This window comes from Colius striatus, chromosome 7 (assembly GCF_028858725.1).
Source record: "Colius striatus isolate bColStr4 chromosome 7, bColStr4.1.hap1, whole genome shotgun sequence".
NCBI lineage: Eukaryota > Metazoa > Chordata > Aves > Coliiformes > Coliidae > Colius > Colius striatus.
The window spans coordinates 1455283-1473895 of record NC_084765.1 but is presented as its reverse complement, the minus strand read 5'-3'; the positions used below and the strand labels follow the sequence as shown (position 1 = coordinate 1473895).

Here is an 18613-nt window from a genome sequence, read left to right as displayed (position 1 = left end):
TGAGCCCCCCCCCGGTGTGGATCAGGATGCCCTGGGTGGGAGGGGACACACAATGCTGTGACAGGAGCCCCCTCAAAAGGGAGGGGCACTATGGAGGGCTACGGGCAGCAGTGATGCCCCAGAGAAAGGGCATCTGTGGGGCAGGGGGTGATGGAGTGGGGAGGGGGGTGCACACCTCCCTGCCTGGCATTAAACTCAGTGTGACTGGACAACCCTGTCTCGTTTTGGGGAGGGGTGGGGGGACACACACAAGACCTCCCCCACTGCCTTATAGACGGGCTTCCCTCCCACTCCCTCTGTGCCCCCCAGACATCACACAGCAGCCCCCCTCCTTCACTCACACCAGCCTTTAATCCTCCCAGTGCCCCCCGGACTGTGGCACAGCCGTAGCCAGGCCCGCGAGGGGGGACTGTGGGGGGAGGTGCCACAGCCCGTGTACCCCCTCTAATCCTCCCTCCGGCGCGGGGTGCAGCGGCTCAGAGCGGGTACTCGTGCCAGAGGCTGTGGGGCACAGCGGGAGCGGTGTCAGTGGGGAGGGGTCGGGGGGGTGCCCTCCCCTTCCCATCCCGTAACCCACCAGTAGGTGACGTCGGGGCGGTCGCGGTGCTCCAGGAGGACGTCGCGCACCGAGGCCGGGGGGTTCAGCCCCAGCGCCTGCGCCCGCTCCCAGCGCTGCAGCCGGGTGATGCCTGCGGGACGGGGGCACGCTCAGCAGGGCGGGAAGGGGCTCGGGGAGGGTCCCGGGGGCGCGGTGGGGGGCTCACCGGTGCACGGCCCGTACTCCCAAGCCAGGTCGAAGCGTCGCAGCATGTCCAGGAGCTCCGGGTCCGCGGGGGCGGCGGGGGAGGGATCGCGGGGACGGGCTTTACTCTTGCTTTTGCCTTTGCCTTTGCCCTTGGCCTTGCCCTTGGCTTTGCCCGGGGTCCGTCCCGGTCGCCGCCGTCGCGGGAAGGAGTCGGTGATGCGCCGGAGCGTCTCCATGGCCCTGCGGGAGCGCGGGATGGCGGCGGCGGCCCCGCCGCTACCGGGAACCGGCCGAGGAGCCGCAGCTCCGCCCCCGGGAGGAAGCGGCGGGGCCTGGCTGGGATGCGGGGGGGGGGCCACGGCTGTCCCCGTCACCCCCAGACGCTGCCACCCCCGCGGCCGTGTGTGTGTGTGTCCCACCGCTCCCCTTGACGCTGTCACCCCCCCCGACAGTCCTCACCCACCCCCCCGGGCACTGTCATTCGCACACTGTCCTCACCCCCCCCGGGAACTGCGTGTCGTGTCCCCCCCAAGCCGTGTACTCACGCCGTGCCACCGTCACCCTCCGACTGTCCCCTCAGCCCTTGAACCGCCGCCGGTGACACCCCGCCCCGCCGCGGTGACACCGTCCCGGGTAGGGGGGGCACCGCGCACACAGCAGCTGCCACCGGTGCAGATTTGCCTGTGGCTTTTCAGCCCTCCCGGGAGGAGGCTGAGAATAGCCGAGGCAGAGCCTCGGTGCGTGTCCCAGGCACAGAGGGACCCCCCCGGGGACACCTCAGCGGCGACACCAAACAGTGTCAGCTGTGAGTAAACAGACGCCGGAAGCAGACACAACCCTAGAGCAGCCATCGGAGAGTCCACACTGCTTGGGTTTTGTTTAGGAGGGGTGTGGGGAGGGTGGCTTTTGCATGCCCCGAGGAAGAAATCCCTGAGGACACCCCCCCCTCTCCTTTCCCCCCCCCCCCCCCCCCTACTCAGGGTCCCACGCTGCCCACGTTGGGGTTGTGCAGGATGAAGCGGCAAACGCCGGGCAGGCGTTGGTGGCCCAAACCCTCCTGCAGCTTCTGCATGGCCACGTTGCTCGGGACCGTGTACCCAAAAGACGGGAAGCCACGGGCTTTTGCCCGGCGGGCGGCGAGGCTGGTGAGCAGGCGCATGTAGCCGCCGCGGCGGTGCGCGGGCAGCGTGTACGCGTGGGCGCCGCTGCCGAAGTGGTCGCTCAGAGCCCAGCTGAGGGGTTCCCCGGAGCCGTCCCGCAGGCAGACGTTGGGGTAGAGGCTCAGCACCTCAGCCAGGTACCGCCGGCTGCGAGCGTTGCCCCCGTACGGCCACGTCTCGTTCAGCAGGTCCACGAGTGCCGGGCTCAGCGTGCCCACCTGCAAGCCCGGGGGTAGGCTGGGGAGGGGGGGGAGGGTTGGATGTTGGAGGGGATGGGGGGGTGGAGGTGAGGGGTGGCTGGGGTTCGGAGCTCACCGGGGCTCGGGCAGGGTGCTGGGGTCAGGGTGCAGGTAGGTGTAGTACTCGGAGATCTGCAGCTCCACCCCTTTGGGCCCGGCAATGTCCTGGGACACCGTGGCCACCTCCTCCTGCAGCCCTGGGGGTGGTGGTGGCAGGGGGTCCCATTCATCCCAGCACTCCCCCAGTACCCCCAATCCTCCCCAGTGCCCCGCGTTAACTCCATCCCTGCCCCCAGTGCCTCCCAGCACCCCCAATCCTCTCCAGTGTTCCCCAGGACCTTGCCCCTTATGCCCCCACTAATTTCATCCCTATCCCCAGTGCCCCTCAGCACCTCCAATCCTGCCCCAATCCTCCCCAGTGCCCCCCAGGACCTCACCCCTTATGCCCCCAGTAACTACACCCCTGTCCACAGTAACCTCTCAATCCCGCCACGGTCCTCCCCAGTGCCCCCAGCACCCCCAAGTCCAGCCACCAACCTCCCCAGTGCCCTCCTCACCCCACAACGCTCCCCACTGCTCTCAGCGCCCCCAGTACCCCAATTCCCTCCAGCTCCTCGCCCCACATCCCCACTGCCTCTCCCCAGCACGCCACATCTCCGGTGCTGCTCAGCACCCCCAATCCCCACCCGATGCCCCCCAGGACCCCCATCCCCGGGCCACCGATGATGTGGAAGGCAGCGTCCCAGCGCAGGCAGCCGGGGGTCTCCAGCAGCGCCCGGTAGGCGCCCACATCCCGGTAGAAAGCCGCCTGTATGTTCCTGTAGCAATCATCCACCGGCAGCTGTGGAGCACCCATGGGTGCTCTGAGCACACCTGGCCTGTGCCAGAGCACCGTGGCCACCCCGGTGCCCCCCATTTGCCCCCCAGCCGTGCCCCGCAGCCACCTCTCCGCTCCGTCGGGCCAGCACCGCACCGAAATCGGGCCACGAGTCCACTACCACCTCGAACTCGCCCGGGTTCCCCCGGTTGATGTTCATCACGGCCCCATAGACCTGCGGGCGAAGGAAGAGAGGGCAGTGAGGGGCAGATTTGGGGTTCCCCGCGGTCTGCACAGCCCAGGGGGCACCCCAGGGCACGCTGCCCTCTTCAAATAAGGCGCCCGGTCCCCATAGGGCTGGGCGGAGTGAAGGCAAAGGGGGCGTGGCCTGGCGCCAGGCTGCCCTCGAGTGGGCGGGGCGAGGCGCGGAAGCCTGGGATTGGCTGCGTCGAGAGCCGCCTGCGCTGGGCTCGGCGGGGCTGGGGGTCCCAGGGGCAGGGGGGTCGCGGGGCAGGCGGGATATCAGGGTCCCCGTGGCGGGGCAGAGGTGATAGCAGCGTCCCCATCACCGGCAGTGCGAAGGGCAGGCTCCTCCGCAGGATCCCCTCCAGGCGCTGCAGCTGGGCTGGGCTTCTCAGGATCAACATGGTCCTGCCGAGAGACCCCGCAAGGACAGCAGGTAGGACCCCTAGCCACCGACCCCCTCCCCGTGCCCATCCCCGTGCCCATTCCTGTGCCCATCCCTGCCCCCGGTGTCCCCCTCCCCTGGCTCCAGCACTCACCCCACAGCAGTCCTGGGGCCGTGGGACGTGGGGAGGCTGTGGGTCAGAGCTCTGGGGACGGTGGGGCAGGCGGTGACACCTGCAGGTCCCTGTTTCGTTGGAGCAGATGGTGGCACTGGTGGGTTCCAGAGCCGTCACGGGCTGCTGAGTGCCCCTGCCCGGGGGGTGGCTGCTGACACGGGCAGTACACAGGGTCCATCCCACCGGGCACCGGGCACCGGGCACCGGACCAACCCTGCCAGTCCTGTGACCTCCTGGAGACAGACACCCTGCCCCACAGTCATGAGACCCTGCTGACCCTCCTGGTGCCTGCAGACACAGGGTAAAGCCTGGCACAGGGGGACTGGAGGGACCCCTCACTGCCCCCTCAGATCCCTGCCCATGCTGATGGTGCTGGCACAGGGATGCAGAGGGGGATGTGGAAGGTGGGTGATGCCAAGGGGAGGTCACATACAATACCAGGCACTGCTGAGGCCCTGGCCCCACCAGCAGCAAGTGCAGGGGCACCTGGGGGAATACTGACATCGAGGATCCCAGTCACAATCCCTGGGTGGCATGGGGGTCCCTGAGCATATCCCTGAGCAGTACAGGCTCCCCAAGCACATCCCTGGGTGACACAGGGGTCCTCGAGCACAACCCCAGGTGAGAGAGGCATCACTCATTTATATCCTTGGCTGACAAGGGTGTCCCCAGGCACATCCCCAAGTGACACAAGGGTCCCCAAGCACATCCCTGAGTGACACAGGGGTCCTCGAGCACAACCCCAGGTGAGAGAGGCATCACTCATTTATATCCTTGGCTGACAAGGGTGTCCCCAGGCACATCTCCAAGTGACACAGGGGTCCCCAAGCACATCCCTGGGTGACACGGGGGTCCTCAAGCACAGTCCCAGGTGAGAGGAGCACCACTCATTCACATCCCTGAGTGACAATGGTGTCTGCAAACACATCCCTGAGTGGCATGAGGGTCCCTAAACACATCCCTGGGTGACATGGAGGTCCCCAAACACATCCCCGGGTGACACAGAGGTCCCTGAGCACGTCCCCAGGTAACACAATGGGTCCCCAATCCCACCCCAGGCTGCAGCAGCTCCCCCGGTGCCATCCCAGATGGTTCCCCAGCCCCTCATCCCTCTACCCCATTGCAGATGCCACCGAGACTCCCCACCACGACTGGGGAAGTGGCACAGGATGAGGTTACCTGGGGGCTCCTAACCCCCAAAAAACCCAAAACAGGGGGAAAACACCCCAAACCTCAGACTCTGGGGCAACTGAACCCTCCTGAGGGCGGCGCGGGCGAGGAGAGGGCAGGAGGTGCTGGAGAAAGGCTTTAATCCGTTCGTACAAGAATAGATCTTCTGCAATAAATACCCCAATAAATAACATCTCCAATAAATAAACACGGACAGGGGCGGGGCTTAGCGCGAGGGGGCGGGGCTTATGCGTACGCGCGGGCGGGATTGGTCCGTTTCGGGGTGGGCGGGGCTTTGGGTCGTGGTGGGTGGAGCTTGGGGCGGGGGGAGGAGCCAGATGTGACACCCACCCCCCCCTCCAGCCCCGGGGTGGGGGGCATGGGGGGGCTTTGGTGGCACTTTGGGGTCAGGAACCACATCCTCTATGGCACAATGAGGTGATGGGGGGGCTTTGGTGGCACTTTGGGGTCAGGAACCCCATCCCTTAAGACACAGTTAGGTGATGGTGGGGCCATGGGGGGGCTTTGGTGGCACTTTGGGGTCAAGAACCCCATCCCTTAAGGCACAGTGAGGTGATGGTGGGGCCATGGGGGAACTTTGGTCGCATTTTGGGGTCAGGAACCCCATCCCTTAAGGTATAGTGAGGTGATGGTGGGGCCATGGGGGGGACTTTGTTGGCACTTTGGGGTCAGGAACCCCATCCCTTATGGCACAGTGAGGTGATAGGGGGGGCTTTGGTGGCACTTTGGGGTCAAGAACCCCCTCCCTTATGGCACAGTGAAGTGATGGGGGGGGCTTTGGTGGCATTTTGGGGTCAGGAACCCCATCCCTTATGGCACAGTGAGGTGGTGGTGGGGCCATGGGGGGGACTTTGTTGGCACTTTGGGGTCAGGAACCCCATCCCTTATGGCACAGTGAGGTGATTGGGGTGTCTTTGTTGGCACTTTGGTGTCAGGAACCCCATCCCTTAAGGCACAATGAGGTGATGGGGGAGCCATGGGGGGGGGCTTTGGTGGCACTTTGAGGTCAGGAACCCCATCCCTTATGGCACAGTGAGGTGGTGGGGGGGCTTTGGTGGCAGTTTGGGGTCAGGAACCCCATCCCTCAAGGCACAGTGAGGTGACAGAGGGGATATGAGATGGCACTTTGACTTCACAAGCCCCATCCCTTAAGGCACTGTGATGATAGTGGGATGGCTTTGGTGGCACTTGGGGGTCATAAGCCCCATCCCTTTAGGTATAGCAAGGACACAGTGGGGATATGGGGTGACTTTGATGGCAGTTTGGGATCGTGAGCCCCATCCCTACAGGCACAGTGAGGTGATGGTGGGGCCATGGGGTGACTTTGATGGTGCTTTGGGCTCATGAGTCCCATCCTTCAAGGCACAGCATGGAGATGGTGGGGCCATGGAGTGAGTTTGGTAGTACTTTGGGGTCAGGAGTCCTTGACCCCTAAGACACCCTGGTGATGGAGAGGGGACTATGGGGAGGCTTTGGTGGCACTTTGGGGTCACGAACCCTATCCCTTATGGCAAAGCATGGAGATGGGGCCATGGGGTGAGTTTGGTGGCAGTTTGGGGTCAAGAGCCCCATCCTTTAAGGCACAGTGAGGTGATGATGGGGATGTGAGGTGGCTTTGGTGGCAGCTTGGGGTCAGGAACCCCATCCCTTAAGGCACAGTGAGGTGATGGTGGGGCCATGGGGTGGCTTTGGTGGCACTTTGGGGTCAGAAGCCTCACCCTTCAAGGCACTGTGAGGTGATGGTGGGGCTGTGGTGGGGCTTGGGTGGCAGTTTGGGGCCAGAAGCCCCATCCCTTAAGGCACAGTGAGGTGATGGTGGGGCCATGGGGTGGCTTTGGTGGCACTTTGGGGTCAGAAGCCTCACCCTTCAAGGCACTGTGAGGTGATGGTGGGGCTGTGGTGGGGCTTGGGTGGCAGTTTGGGGCCAGAAGCCCCATCCCTTAAGGCACAGTGAGGTGATGGTGGGGCCATGGGGTGGCTTTGGTGGCACTTTGGGGTCAGAAGCCTCACCCTTCAAGGCACTGTGATAATGGTGGGGACGTGAGGTGGCTTTGGTGGCACTTTGGGGTCAGGAGCCCCATCCCTCAATGCACAGCGTGGTGACAGCAGGGACCCGTGGTGGCCTGTCGGGGTGAGGAGCCCCATCCCCATCCCAGCCAGGCAGTGGGGGGGGGCCATGGCAGGGCCCGGGGAGGGGGGAGTGTGGGGGGGCTCAGAAGCCCCTGGTCTCCAGGCGCAACGTGACCACGGCGGGCGGCACCTTCTTCTTGAGGCGGTTGAAGTCCTTGGCCGAGCGCCAGAGCCAGGTCTGCAGCTCCTTCAGCAGCCAAAAATCATCCATCTTCTTCAAGAAATCATTGGGGGCCCCTGGGGAGCCGGGGGGAGCCGAGGGTCCGACGGGCAGCGGGTACCCCAGCGACGACATGACGCCGGCGATGCTGAGCACCAGCCCCTGCAGGCTGGAGCAGAAGTGGCCCAGGCGGTGGCGCAGCTCGGCCGTGCCCGTCTGCCCGTCCAGCGCCCGCAGGTAGCACAGCAGCCGGCTGTAGGCGCGGTAGTTGGCTGCCAGCCGCGCGTTGTCGGTCAGCCCCCGCCACAGGTCCAGGTCCACCGTGGCGCTGGGCACCCGCTCGGCGTGTGCCAGGCGAGGAGGGTTGAAGTCGGGCTCATTGAAAGGGGGGCCCAGGTAGTTCAGCTGGAAGGTGACAGGGGAGAAGGGGGGGTGGCTGTTAGGTAGTGGGGTGGCACCAGGGGGGGATCGTGCCCCTTGTGCCCAGCCACCACAGCCCGGCTGCCTGCCCCGGCTCACATCCTGTGTGCCCCAGGGGAATGTGCCCACTGTGCCCTCAGGGTGTCAGGTCTCAGCATCCCCAGCCAGATGTGCCCACCATGTCCCCATGTCCCTACATGGACATGCCCCCCATGTCCCCAGGGTGTCAGGACTCAGTATCCCCAGCCAGATGTGCCCACCATGTCCCCATTTCCCTAGATAGACGTGCCCACCGTGTCCCCATGTCCCTACATGGACATGCCCCCCATGTCCCCAGGGTGCCAGGTCTCAGCACCGCCAGCCAGATGTGCCCACCATGTCCCTAGATAGACATGCCCCCCATGTCCCCAGGGTGCCAGGTCTCAGCACCCCCAGCCAGATGTGCCCACCATGTCCCTAGATAGACATGCCCCCCATGTCCCCAGGGTGTCAGGTCTCAGCACCCCCAGCCAGATGTGCCCACCATGTCCCTAGATAGACATGCCCCCCATGTCCCCAGGGTGTCAGGTCTCAGCACCCCCAGCCAGATGTGCCCACCATGTCCCCATGTCCCTAGATGGACATCCTCCCCATGTCCCCAGGGTGCCAGGTCTCAGCACCCCCAGTCAAATGTGTCCACCATGTCCCCATGTCTCTAGATGGACGTGCCCACCGTGTCCCCAGACTCCATATCTCCCTGTCCAGGTCCCATATCCCCAGACAGACATTCCCACCACGTCCCAAATCCCCAGAAGAACATGCCCACTGTATCCCAAGCTGTTCCCCCCCGCCCACATTAGCCCCTTACCCCTCCATTCCCCACTCCCACAGCCACCAGACATCCGTGGGGTCCCTCTCCACTCGCCACCCCACATCCCAGCAACAGCAGGGGCACGTTGGGGCAGACTCAGGCAACCTCCACTCCACGTCAGCCGGTGTTGCCGGCAGGCAGGGAGGGGGTAGATGGCAACACCCACAACTACACCCTAAGCCCTGGGGCAGGCCTCCAGGGTCCTCTGCCCTCATCCCATGACATAATTACTCCCCCTGGCATGGGTGTGGGAGGGGTGGGCACCACATTTGGCACTAGGAATGCAAACACATCAGCCAAAAGAAAAGGGAGGATGCTGGGGCAGATGGGTGGGACGGGGAAGGTGCAGCCCAGGGTGTGCAGAGGTGTGAGCTGGAGTGGGGGAGGTGAGAGGAAAGGGGTGAGCAGACACGTGTGTGAAGGCAGATGGATGTGCAGGAACAGACCTGTACCTGCAGGGATGAGTGTGCAGGACCAGTGAAGCACGTGCATGTGCAAGGATGCTAATGCACAAGCACACATGGATGTGCAGGTGCTGTGATGCACGTGTGTGTGTGTGCAGGAACACCAATGCAAACACACACACACACCTGTGTGTGTGCAGGAATGAGTGTGCAGACACACTGATGCACATGCATGTGCCAGGATACTCATGCACAAGCACACACACACACACACACGTGCAGGCACATCTGTATGCAGCCACTGCAATGCAAACATGTGTATGCAGGCATGCAGCTGCACCAGTGCATGCACACACACGTGTAGGTGCATGCACATGTGTGCAAGTACACTGATGCACATGTGTATAAGTGCTGGCACTCCCATGCATTGACACATGTGTACATGCAAACACATGCATGTGCAACCAGCCATGCACAAGCACCCGTGCAGGCACACCAAAGCACACACATTCACATGCAAGCACGAGTGTGCAAGCACCAATACGCACATGCAGCCACCCCAGTGCACACCCACACGTTGGGAGGGGGGTGTCCCCACGGTGCCCACCTGGCACTGCCCCACATCCCTCCTTCACAGCCTCCACCGTGGGGGCTGAGGGAGCCGGTGGGCACAGGATGGTGCTGGGAGGGGGGGGGGGGGGGTGTCACTCGAGACAGGCACAGAGCTGGAGGGGGGTCGGTGGGGGGGCTCGGGGCAGGGTGTGGGTGTCCCTGACTCACGTAGGTGCCGGCCAGGGTGCGGAGCTGGTGCTCCAGGTAGCGGGTCAGGTCGTAGGTTTTCTGGATGTTCTGGCCGGCGCCCGGCTCCTCGGTGCAGTTCAGGGCCGGCAGCGCCGGCAGGTTGCAGAGTGCGGCGCACAGGAAGGTGAGGATCCCCCAAGAATCTCCTGCAGGGACACAAACGGGGGTGGCAGGGGACACCTGGGGTGACAGAGACCCCCCTCCACCTGTGAGCAGCGACCCCGGCACCGCGGGCTGCCCAGGGCTTTCGTCTCAGCCGAGTGGGGAAACCGAGGCACGGAAGGGTCAAGGGGCACCCACGTTAGTGCCAGGGCTGTGCCGACGCCAGCGGTGCGGCGGGACCCCCGTGCTGCCGCCCTGACCCCCCCCGGGCCCGGGCTCCCATCCGCCCGCTCCCACCCGCCGCCGCAGCAACAATCCTTTATATGGTCTGGAGCACTCGGCTCCCGCGGCTCCCGCCGGGCCCGGTTATATTTGGGCAACGGCTCGGCGGGGACCACCGGCCACCCCCAGGCGGGGGCTGCTGGGAACAGAGCGGGTGGGCGGCGGGACGGGGACCCCCAGGGGCGGCCGCGGCGCGGGGTGACCTTTGCCGAGGCCGCCGGAAAGCGCGGGCCGGGTCCCCGTCATCGGGGCTGACGTCAGGGCGGCCTGACGAGCCCCGGCCTCGTTAGCCGGCGGTTGTGCAAAGGTCACGGCCCGCGGCCAGCGCGCTCGGGGCCAACTGGCACCTCCCGGGCTGCCGCGGCCCCGCTTCCCGGCAGCTCCCCCGCCGCCGGCTCGCGGCCGCACCGCGCGGCCCCCCGGGGCCCCGCAACCCCGCGGCGGCGGGAGCCCCGCGACCTGGGCAGCCCCCCCGGTGTGCGCAGCCCCCGGGCAGCAGCCCCCGCGGTGCCCTCGCGCGTCACCAGCCCGCAACGGTTCGGCAACGTGGGAGCGGCCCGGGGCCGGTGACGCACGAGGGTCCTCGGGGACTCCCCGGCTCGGCCGTGCCAGCCCCACCGCAGCGGGGACGTGGCTGTGCCCGCACCGACAGCACCCTCCCCACGGCTCCCCAGCGCTGCTCACGCCTGGGATGCTGCCTGCGGGTGTGCAACAGCGCACAAATAGCAGTGATGCACCTTCCTGGTGTGCAACAGCACACAGACATCAGTGATGCACCCTCCTGGTGTGCAACAGCGCACAGACATCAGTGACGCACCCTCCTGGTGTGCAACAGTGCACAAACGTCAGTGATGCACCCTCCTGGTGTGCAACAGTGCACAGACGTCAGTGACGCACCTTCCTGGTGTGCAACAGTGCGCAGACACTAGTGATACACCCTCCTGGTGTGCAACAGTGCACAAATACCGGTGATGCACCCTCCTGGTGTGCAACAGTGCACAGATACCGGTGATGCACCCTCCTGGTGTGCAACAGTGCACAAATACCGGTGATACACCCTCCTGGTGTGCAACAGTGCACAGATACCAGTGATACACCCTCCTGGTGTGCAACAGCACACAGACATCAGTGATACACCCTCCTGGTGTGCAACAGTGTACAGACACCAGTGATACACCCTCCTGGTGTGCAACAATGCACAGATAATAGTGATACACCCTCCTGGTGTGCAACAGTGTACAGACACCAGTGATACACCCTCCTGGTGTGCAACAGCACACAGACATCAGTGATACATCCTCCTGGTGTGCAACAGTGCACAGACACCAGTGATACATCCTCCTGGTGTGCAACAGCACACAGACATCAGTGATGCACCCTCCTGGTGTGCAACAGTGTACAGACACCAGTGATACACCCTCCTGGTGTGCAACAGTGTACAGACACCAGTGATACACTCTCCTGGTGTGCAACATGGTGCAACCACGCAGTGTGTGTGAGTGTGTGCTGGATCCTTTAGGTGTGCAACACCCCACAGGCTGCAGTCAGCTGTGTGGGTGTGCAACACACCATCCCAGCGTGTGACACACCATACATGATGCTCTGTGCTGGAGTGTCACATGCATATGTCACTCTGTAAGCGTGTGACACACGTGCATGCACGACACAGTGCGTGTGTGTGACACGGTGACACACATGAATGCACAACCACAGTGTGTGTGTGACACTGTGACACACTGCCAAGGTATGTGCTGCACTGTGCCCATGGGTGCCCGTGCATGACCTGTGCTGGGCACATGCAGCTGCTTTCCTGTGGCCCATGGCCCATGGCCGTGCCGCTCTCCTGCCTCGCTGGAGCGTGCATGGGCCACGTGAGGTGACTCACTGCCCCTCTCCCATGGCATGGGGGGGGACACAGAGGGACACAGGGGACACAGAGCCATCCCCAGGCAGGTGGCCAGAGAGGAGGAGTGTGAGGAAGAGGAAGGGAGGAAGGGGACAGAGAGAGGTTCAATGATGGCTGAGGAGCAGGAGGCGGCCGTGGGGTGGCACAAGGTTGGCCACGACGGCACAGAGGTGGCACGGCAGTGACAGCAGCCGTGGCTCAGCCGTAGCTGGTGCCCCATGGAGCAGCCGCTTTCCCTCGCCCACCCCGGGGCTGGAGGGGGGGGTCACAGCGCTGGAAAAACGTCCCGGGGGGGCACTGGGGCAGACAATGGCGGCGGCGGCCACGGGGAGGCGGGAGACCGCGGGCCCGGCACAGCTGGATCCCGGTGACGTCGGAGAGGAAGAGCCCGAGGGTTTCAAAACCGGCCCTGGAGCCCGGCCAGGATGCTCCCGGCCCACGTAAGCAGCTCACGGCGCGGCTGCCCGCCGTCACCCACCCGGCCCCGGCGATGGCTGCGGAGCCGGGGCGAGCGGGGCCACCGTAGCGGGCAACCCCCGGGCTCCGTCGGGCAGCCGCGCCGAGGGGCTGCGGGGGGGTGCCGGGACGCACCGGCAGCACAGCTGGGTGTCCGCCCGCCGGCCCTCGGTGGGATGCTCACGATGTGACGGGTGGGACCCCTACCCTCCCGCGAGCCACCCGCCCCCCCGGCCCGGCCCGGCCCGGCCCGGCCCGGCCCGGCACGGCACGGCACGGCACGGCCCGGCACGGCACGGCGCGGGCGGCCGGCGCTGGCCAGACCTCCCGGCGAGCGGCCGAGGCGGGTGAGCTGTTCCCCGGGCATCCTGTGGGCAGAGCCGCCGGGGCCAGGAGTCACCACAAGCCCATTTCCCGAAACCTTCCTCATGCAAAGCGGCGCCCGGGGCGGGGGCGGCAGCCGGGACGGGACGGGACGGGACGGGGAGGGGAGGAGGGGGACTATCGCTCTGTAGCTGAGCTGGCCCCGTGGCCCCCGGGCCATATCTGATGGGCTCGTGGCCAACGGCGAGCAGAGCCCCAGCACAGCCCAACCCAGCGTGAGAGCCCAGCCCGGGAGGTCCCGCGGTAGCCAGGCATGAACGTGACATTGAGGACAAAGTAGCCCGAGCTGCGGGCAAGGCAGGGCCAGGCATTGGCCACCGTCCTGCCCACGCTTAACCCTGGGCACCCTCGGCACCGTCATAGGGGTGTTCTGCATCCCACGGGGGCTGTTGGCCTCTGCCTCCACCCGTCTGGGAGCGGATGATGCTCAAGGGCACATGGAGGGACATCTGCACGTCTCTGTGCCCCTTGTCTGATGGCACTTAACCCCGTCACGGCCGGCGAGGTGACACAGGGGAGGTGATAGCGGGAGGTGAGGATGCTCACGCTCTGCGCCCGGACACCAGCAGCCACCACTGTCCCCGAGCCCCGATGGGGAGGACACGGGTGTCCTCCCTCCCTGACAGCAGCCACAGCCACAGCAGTAGGGGTCCCCATCCTGTGGACCACCACCTGCCTGCTCCTGGCCCATCCCTCTCCCAGCTCACCAGGCGCCACCGAAACCCCCTGCAGCCCCCTCCTGTAGCCCCCGGGCCCCCCGCGCCCCGCACGGCTCCCGATGGTGCGGCTGCTTGCCGGGTGCGTGCGAGGCCGAGGAGCGGGTGGGTGTGTGGCGGGGGAGGGGACACGGCCCCGCGTCCCCCCTCCCCGTCCCCCTCCCTCCGTCCCAGCGCTCGCGGCGCTGAGTGTTTACATCCTGTCTCCTCCGTGTGTTTATAAATGCGGCCGCGCACGGGAGACTCCGGCGAGGCCGTAATTAGCTGGGCCTGGATTTCCCAGGCGCCTCCAGCCAGCGGCACGATGGAAACACACACCCTCCTCCCCCCGCCCCCCCCCCCCGGCGAGGGGGGCTCGGGCCCCTAATCCCAACCAGACCCCGCACGCACGGCCAGCCCGGCACGGGCACGGCACTCACCGGCGCCCGTGAGCCGTGCGAGGGGCCCCGGTTGCCTGCCCGCCCTTCCCGGCACGGCTCGTAGACACACGGGTCCCCACCACCACGGCACCCTCCCCGGTGTTTCACCCGGGCTGGCCACTCTCCAGTTGCCCGTTGCCAGCCCACGTGGCACGGCAGAGCCGTGCGTGGCACATTCCCCGTTATCCCTGGCACGGCCAGACCCGCTCTGCCGTCACTGGCACTTCCCACTCCCTCCACCAACCCTCACATTAACCCGGGCTAACGTGGGACCGGCAGCTCTGCGTGGCCGTGCCCACATCCCCACAGCCCCCTGGCCAAGCCCGGGACAGCCCCTTTCACCCACGAGCCACGTGTCACCCGTGGCCACGGCACCGCCGGGCCGGCTGCCACCCACCCAGATGTGCCCGAGCGAGCGCATCCCTCCGAGCCCATCGGGACACCGGCGCTGGGGCAAACGGGCGAGTGGCTGCGGCTGTAGCCCGTGCCAGGCAGCGAGGTGCCAACCCTCCGGGGCCAAAGCGGGACAGGCGGGTCTCCCCCGCCCGCCGGGGAGCGGGGCCGAGGGGGTGATTTATGGAGCTCCGTGCCACTTAGCGGGGCATAAATCTCCCCCCAGCCCGGCCCTGTAAGCAGAGCCCTCGGCGTCTCCCTTCGCAGGCTGCGCCTAATGCAGCCCAGATGTGCGTCGCCTCCGTGCCCTCGCTAAATAGACGCGGGGACACGGGCGCTGCCGAGCGCCGCCGAGCCCCGCCGGGACCGCACAGCCGCGCTGCCGCCCGCCCGGGGCGCCTCAAAGCGCGGTGACGGCAGCGGCCGGGCTCTCGCCCCGCCGCTCCTCCCGCCGTGCCGGGCTCGCCGTCCCCTTCCCCGCCCGGCCCCGGCTTGACCGCAGGCCCCGGCGCCGGCCGTGCCACCGGCTCCCCGGCCACGTCTACCGGGGAAGGGGGGAGAGAGGGAGGGGGGCGACGGAGCCGCCGGGGCTCCCGGCCTCGCTTTTCCGGTCCCCCGGCGCTCGCCCCGCGCCGCCCGTCCCGTCCTGCGTCACGCCGGTACCCGGAGCCCGGCCCGGCGCCGGCCTCGTGCTGCCCCGGCCCCGCTCCCGCCGGGTGGGAGCTCCGGGAGCCTCGCGGCGCCCACGGCTTGACCTTTTAAGGGTGTTTTCCAGCATTTTCCCCGTCCTTCCCCGGCTCGGAGCCCCCCGAGCCCTCTGCCCCGGCTCTCCCGGGACCCCCGCGGCGGCCGCTCGGGACGGGGGAACAAAGCTGTCCCGTAGCCCCGCGGAGCCGTCCCCCTCCGCACAACACCCCCGAAGCCCGCAGGAAATCTCCTTCGCTCCGGGCCAAGACGTTTGGAGGCAAACCCCGAAATCCAGGCCCCGCGGGGAGGCAAAAAAAAGAACTTTTCCTTTCCCTCCTTTCCCCTGTAAAACCCCATCGACTTTCATTTTCCTCCCCTCGGTCGGTGCCGGGGTTGAATTCTCCGTGCTCAGCGGCGGATCCCTCCCTGGTAATCACAAACATGCATGGAAAAGAGGGAATGAGAGAAAGGGGGGGAAGGAAAAAAAACCCCACGGCACACACAACACAAACCCAACCCGAAAGTAAGAGAGAGAGAGAGACACAGAAGGGGGAAAGTCTTAAATCAATCCCAAAGCCAGACAGACGTTTTAATCACATCAAATTAAAATCAGCAGCGGAAAGGAAAGGCAAAAAAACCCACCCCACCCCACTCCACCACCCTCCCCCCCCAAAAAGCCCCCGGCGCTTCGGTCTTACCTGAGAGCTCCCCGGCGACATTCAGCATAGTCGGGGTGCGGGGGGGGAAGGGGGAAGGGAGAGGAGCCCGAAGCGGGGGGCTCGGCGCTGCCCGAGGGGTCTCTGCTCTGCCCGGGGGAGGGCTCAGCTCAGCCCGGGGGGGTGCTCAGCTCTGCCCGGGCGGCCGCCTGCTCGCCGCTGCCCCGGCTCGGCGCTGCCGCAGGGCTCGGGACTGCGGGGCTTGGCTTGGGAGGGTTTGGGGTGGGTGGTGGTGGTGTGGGGTTTTTTTTTTGGGTGGTTTTAAGGGGTTGGTTTCTTTTCTTTTCGTGGTATGGGGGTTTTTTTTTCCGCTCTATTTGTTTTGGTTGGTGTTTGCTCGGGTGCTAGGTGGAAAAAAAAAAATAGCCCAGGCGAGGCGGGTGGGTTTTGGGTGCGGGAAGCGATCGCGGAGCTCCGGCTGCTTCGTTCACCCACCCCCCTCCACCCCCTTCAACCTCCCTCCCTTCCACCTCCTCGGGTTTTTTTGGCTCTTTTGATTGGGGTCCAGGAATGCGAGAATCAAGGAAAGGAGGGGAGAAAAAAAAAAAGCCCAGAGCCCAACGGCGCGAGCTGCGGCTCGGCTCGGGGGGTGGGTTTTTTTTGGCCTTTTTTTTCAAGAATTCAAGTGTTAAGCAGAACCAGGTTGCTTTCAAGAATGTATTTGATGAGATTGTACACAAGAACGGGCTCCATTCATTCCCCCCCCCCCCGCCCCAACCTCCGCTCCCAAGCACACCACCTTCCCCGCCCCGTCTTCCAGCCCCGGGGGTCCCGGGGAGGCCGGAGTTGAGCCCCCGGGGCTGGGGAAGGAGGGGGTCGCCGGGGTGCTGCTGGTTGAGCCCTCTCCCCCGGGTTAATCCCTCCCGGTTCTGGCTCCGGCAAAGCTTTTGTTAAGGGTCGGTGAGGGGCTGGGGAGGGGTCGGCGAGGGGTACGTGTGTGGGGGGAGGTTGCTGCGAGTTAAGGGGTCGGTGCGGGGTTGGGGGAATTCGGGGGAGGTCGGTGCGGGTCGAGGGGGGGGGGGTCTCCTACCTGCTCTCAGCTCCATGCGGGCCAGGCGCGGGGCCGAGGCGGTGGGTGCGGGGCCGCGGGGGGCCTGGGGGGGGACAGGCAGAGGGTCCCGCACACCGGCCCGGGACTCCCATTTGCCGCTCCCCGCCCGCTCTCGCCTCTTTTCTCCTCCCGACGTGCAAGAGCCGCCGCCGCCGCACGCCGAGAGCCCGGGCCCCCCCCGGGGGGGAGAGACGAGACGGGGGGGACCGGGGAGGGGGAGAACGGAGGGGGGGGGGGAAGCAGTTCCTCTCGCCGTGGGGCCAGGGCGGGGGGGGCGGGGGGTGCCAGCTTGCCCCCTCCCTTTGCGGGGAGGGGCAGCGGCGGGGGGGGGTGCGAGGAGGGGGGTCCGCGGCTCCCCTCTGGCACGGGGCTCCCGGGGAGGGATGCGGACCGGACGCCCTCCCCCCAGCCCTGGTCTGGCTGTCCGGTCTCCGCCGGGACGTCCCGGGACGGCGGCAGGTGAGTGGGGACGGGACGGGGGGGAAACGGGAACGGGGCGGGGGGGGGGCGGCCGTCGAGGCCCGATAGCTGTAGAACCGGAGCCCCTCGCAGCGGCTGCGGGACCCGTGGGGGGCCCTGGGCGGGGGGAGGGAAGCTGCACCCCCGGTTCCACGGGCTGCCAAGATCGTGGGGGACCCGCAGCGACAGCCCGGTCCCACCCGCGCCCCCCTTCCCCCGCGGCCGCTTCCCTCCCCATTCATCCCCCCCCCACGTTACACAAACCCCGTGGGGACCTCGGCAATGACCGTGGAGTCTCCCCTAGGCCACCCGGGTGGGCGTGGGGGGCGAGGGCAGCCCTTCCTGGGGCCAAGCGTGGTGTAAAACCCATCACCGGGAGCAGCAGGGGATGGGGTGGGGGTCCCCATCACCTCCCCCGGTGACCCCCACCCAGGAGCGCTGAGCAGGGCACGGTGGAGGGGTTCTTCTGGGCGATGAGGGGGGGAGATGTCCTCGCCCGAGCCAGTACAGCCCCCCCCTAAAAAAAATAAAAGAAGCTTTGTTTAAGACAAAGGCACCAGGAAGGGCCCGGAGGTAAAAATCGGCTTCGTTTCGAGGGCAGCCCGCGGCCGTGGGCAGGTCCGAGCCCCTCCCCAAAGCCTTCGCTACCCACCATGGCATCCCGCCGGCTCTCCCCGGGCCGCCCAGCCGCGGGGTGCCCGCCGGGAACACGCCGAGAGCAGCTTTTCCCCTAATCGGGATGAAGCTGCCCCAAGTCTCGCACCGGCGGGAGCCGAAGGAGCGGGAGCAGCAGCTTCGGAGGACGGAAAGCGCCGCGGCCCCGGCTGCGTGACAGCAGGGGGGGTCCCCCACCTCCCCCCCTGCCCGGGCGGCGGGGGGCCAACCTCCGCTCCGCTCCCCCGGCCCCGGGACAGGCTATCTGGTTTCCCACCCCCCCTTCCCCTTGTTTCCCTGAGCAAACAACCGCCTCCCCCCCCCCCAACCCAGCCACCGCCAGCAGCGGGGAGCGGTTGGGAAAAGCCGCCTTCCCCGTCCCGGGGGGGCTGCAGCGGGGCCGGGGCGGCCGCCAGCCCGGGGAAGGGGACGGGGAGTGTGGAAGGGGACACAGCCCAGAGCCTCTGCCCGCCGCGGGGACGGGGGAGCTGCCTGTGGCTGCCCCATCCCCTTCCCAAAAGGGCAGCGGTGAAGGGCTCGTGTCTGGAGAGTTTTCCGGCTCCAACACCTGAGAGAGGAGGAGGAGGAGGAGGAAGAGGGGGATAACGAAGCCAGCGGACGTGGCACGAGCCCCTCGGTGAGCACAACATTTCTCCCCTCGCCCCCTC

At 66.4% G+C, this 18613-nt stretch overlaps 3 protein-coding genes across 3 annotated transcripts; all 3 read right to left on the bottom strand.

Annotated features, from left to right (window-relative positions):
- Positions 1 to 332: 332 nt before the first annotated feature.
- Positions 333 to 1391, bottom strand: POLD4 (DNA polymerase delta 4, accessory subunit). Its single transcript, XM_062000393.1, has 4 exons — positions 1291 to 1391; positions 765 to 985; positions 578 to 689; positions 333 to 501 (listed from the first exon to the last, which is right to left on the bottom strand). Exons 2-4 carry the CDS (start codon positions 979 to 981, stop codon positions 477 to 479), a joined length of 354 nt encoding a protein of 117 aa, XP_061856377.1. The 5' UTR covers positions 982 to 985; positions 1291 to 1391; the 3' UTR covers positions 333 to 476.
- A 330-nt stretch (positions 1392 to 1721) lies between these two features.
- On the bottom strand, positions 1722 to 3608 carry GLYATL3 (glycine-N-acyltransferase like 3). The gene is made up of 5 exons (XM_062000296.1): positions 3531 to 3608; positions 3089 to 3196; positions 2865 to 2985; positions 2221 to 2341; positions 1722 to 2142 (listed from the first exon to the last, which is right to left on the bottom strand). The coding sequence occupies exons 1-5, from the start codon at positions 3606 to 3608 to the stop codon at positions 1722 to 1724; spliced, it is 849 nt and encodes a 282-aa protein (XP_061856280.1).
- A 1456-nt stretch (positions 3609 to 5064) lies between these two features.
- On the bottom strand, positions 5065 to 15952 carry CLCF1 (cardiotrophin like cytokine factor 1). Its single transcript, XM_062000295.1, has 3 exons — positions 15764 to 15952; positions 9700 to 9866; positions 5065 to 7650 (listed from the first exon to the last, which is right to left on the bottom strand). The coding sequence occupies exons 1-3, from the start codon at positions 15789 to 15791 to the stop codon at positions 7168 to 7170; spliced, it is 678 nt and encodes a 225-aa protein (XP_061856279.1). The 5' UTR covers positions 15792 to 15952; the 3' UTR covers positions 5065 to 7167.
- Between the last annotated feature and the right edge of the window lie 2661 nt (positions 15953 to 18613).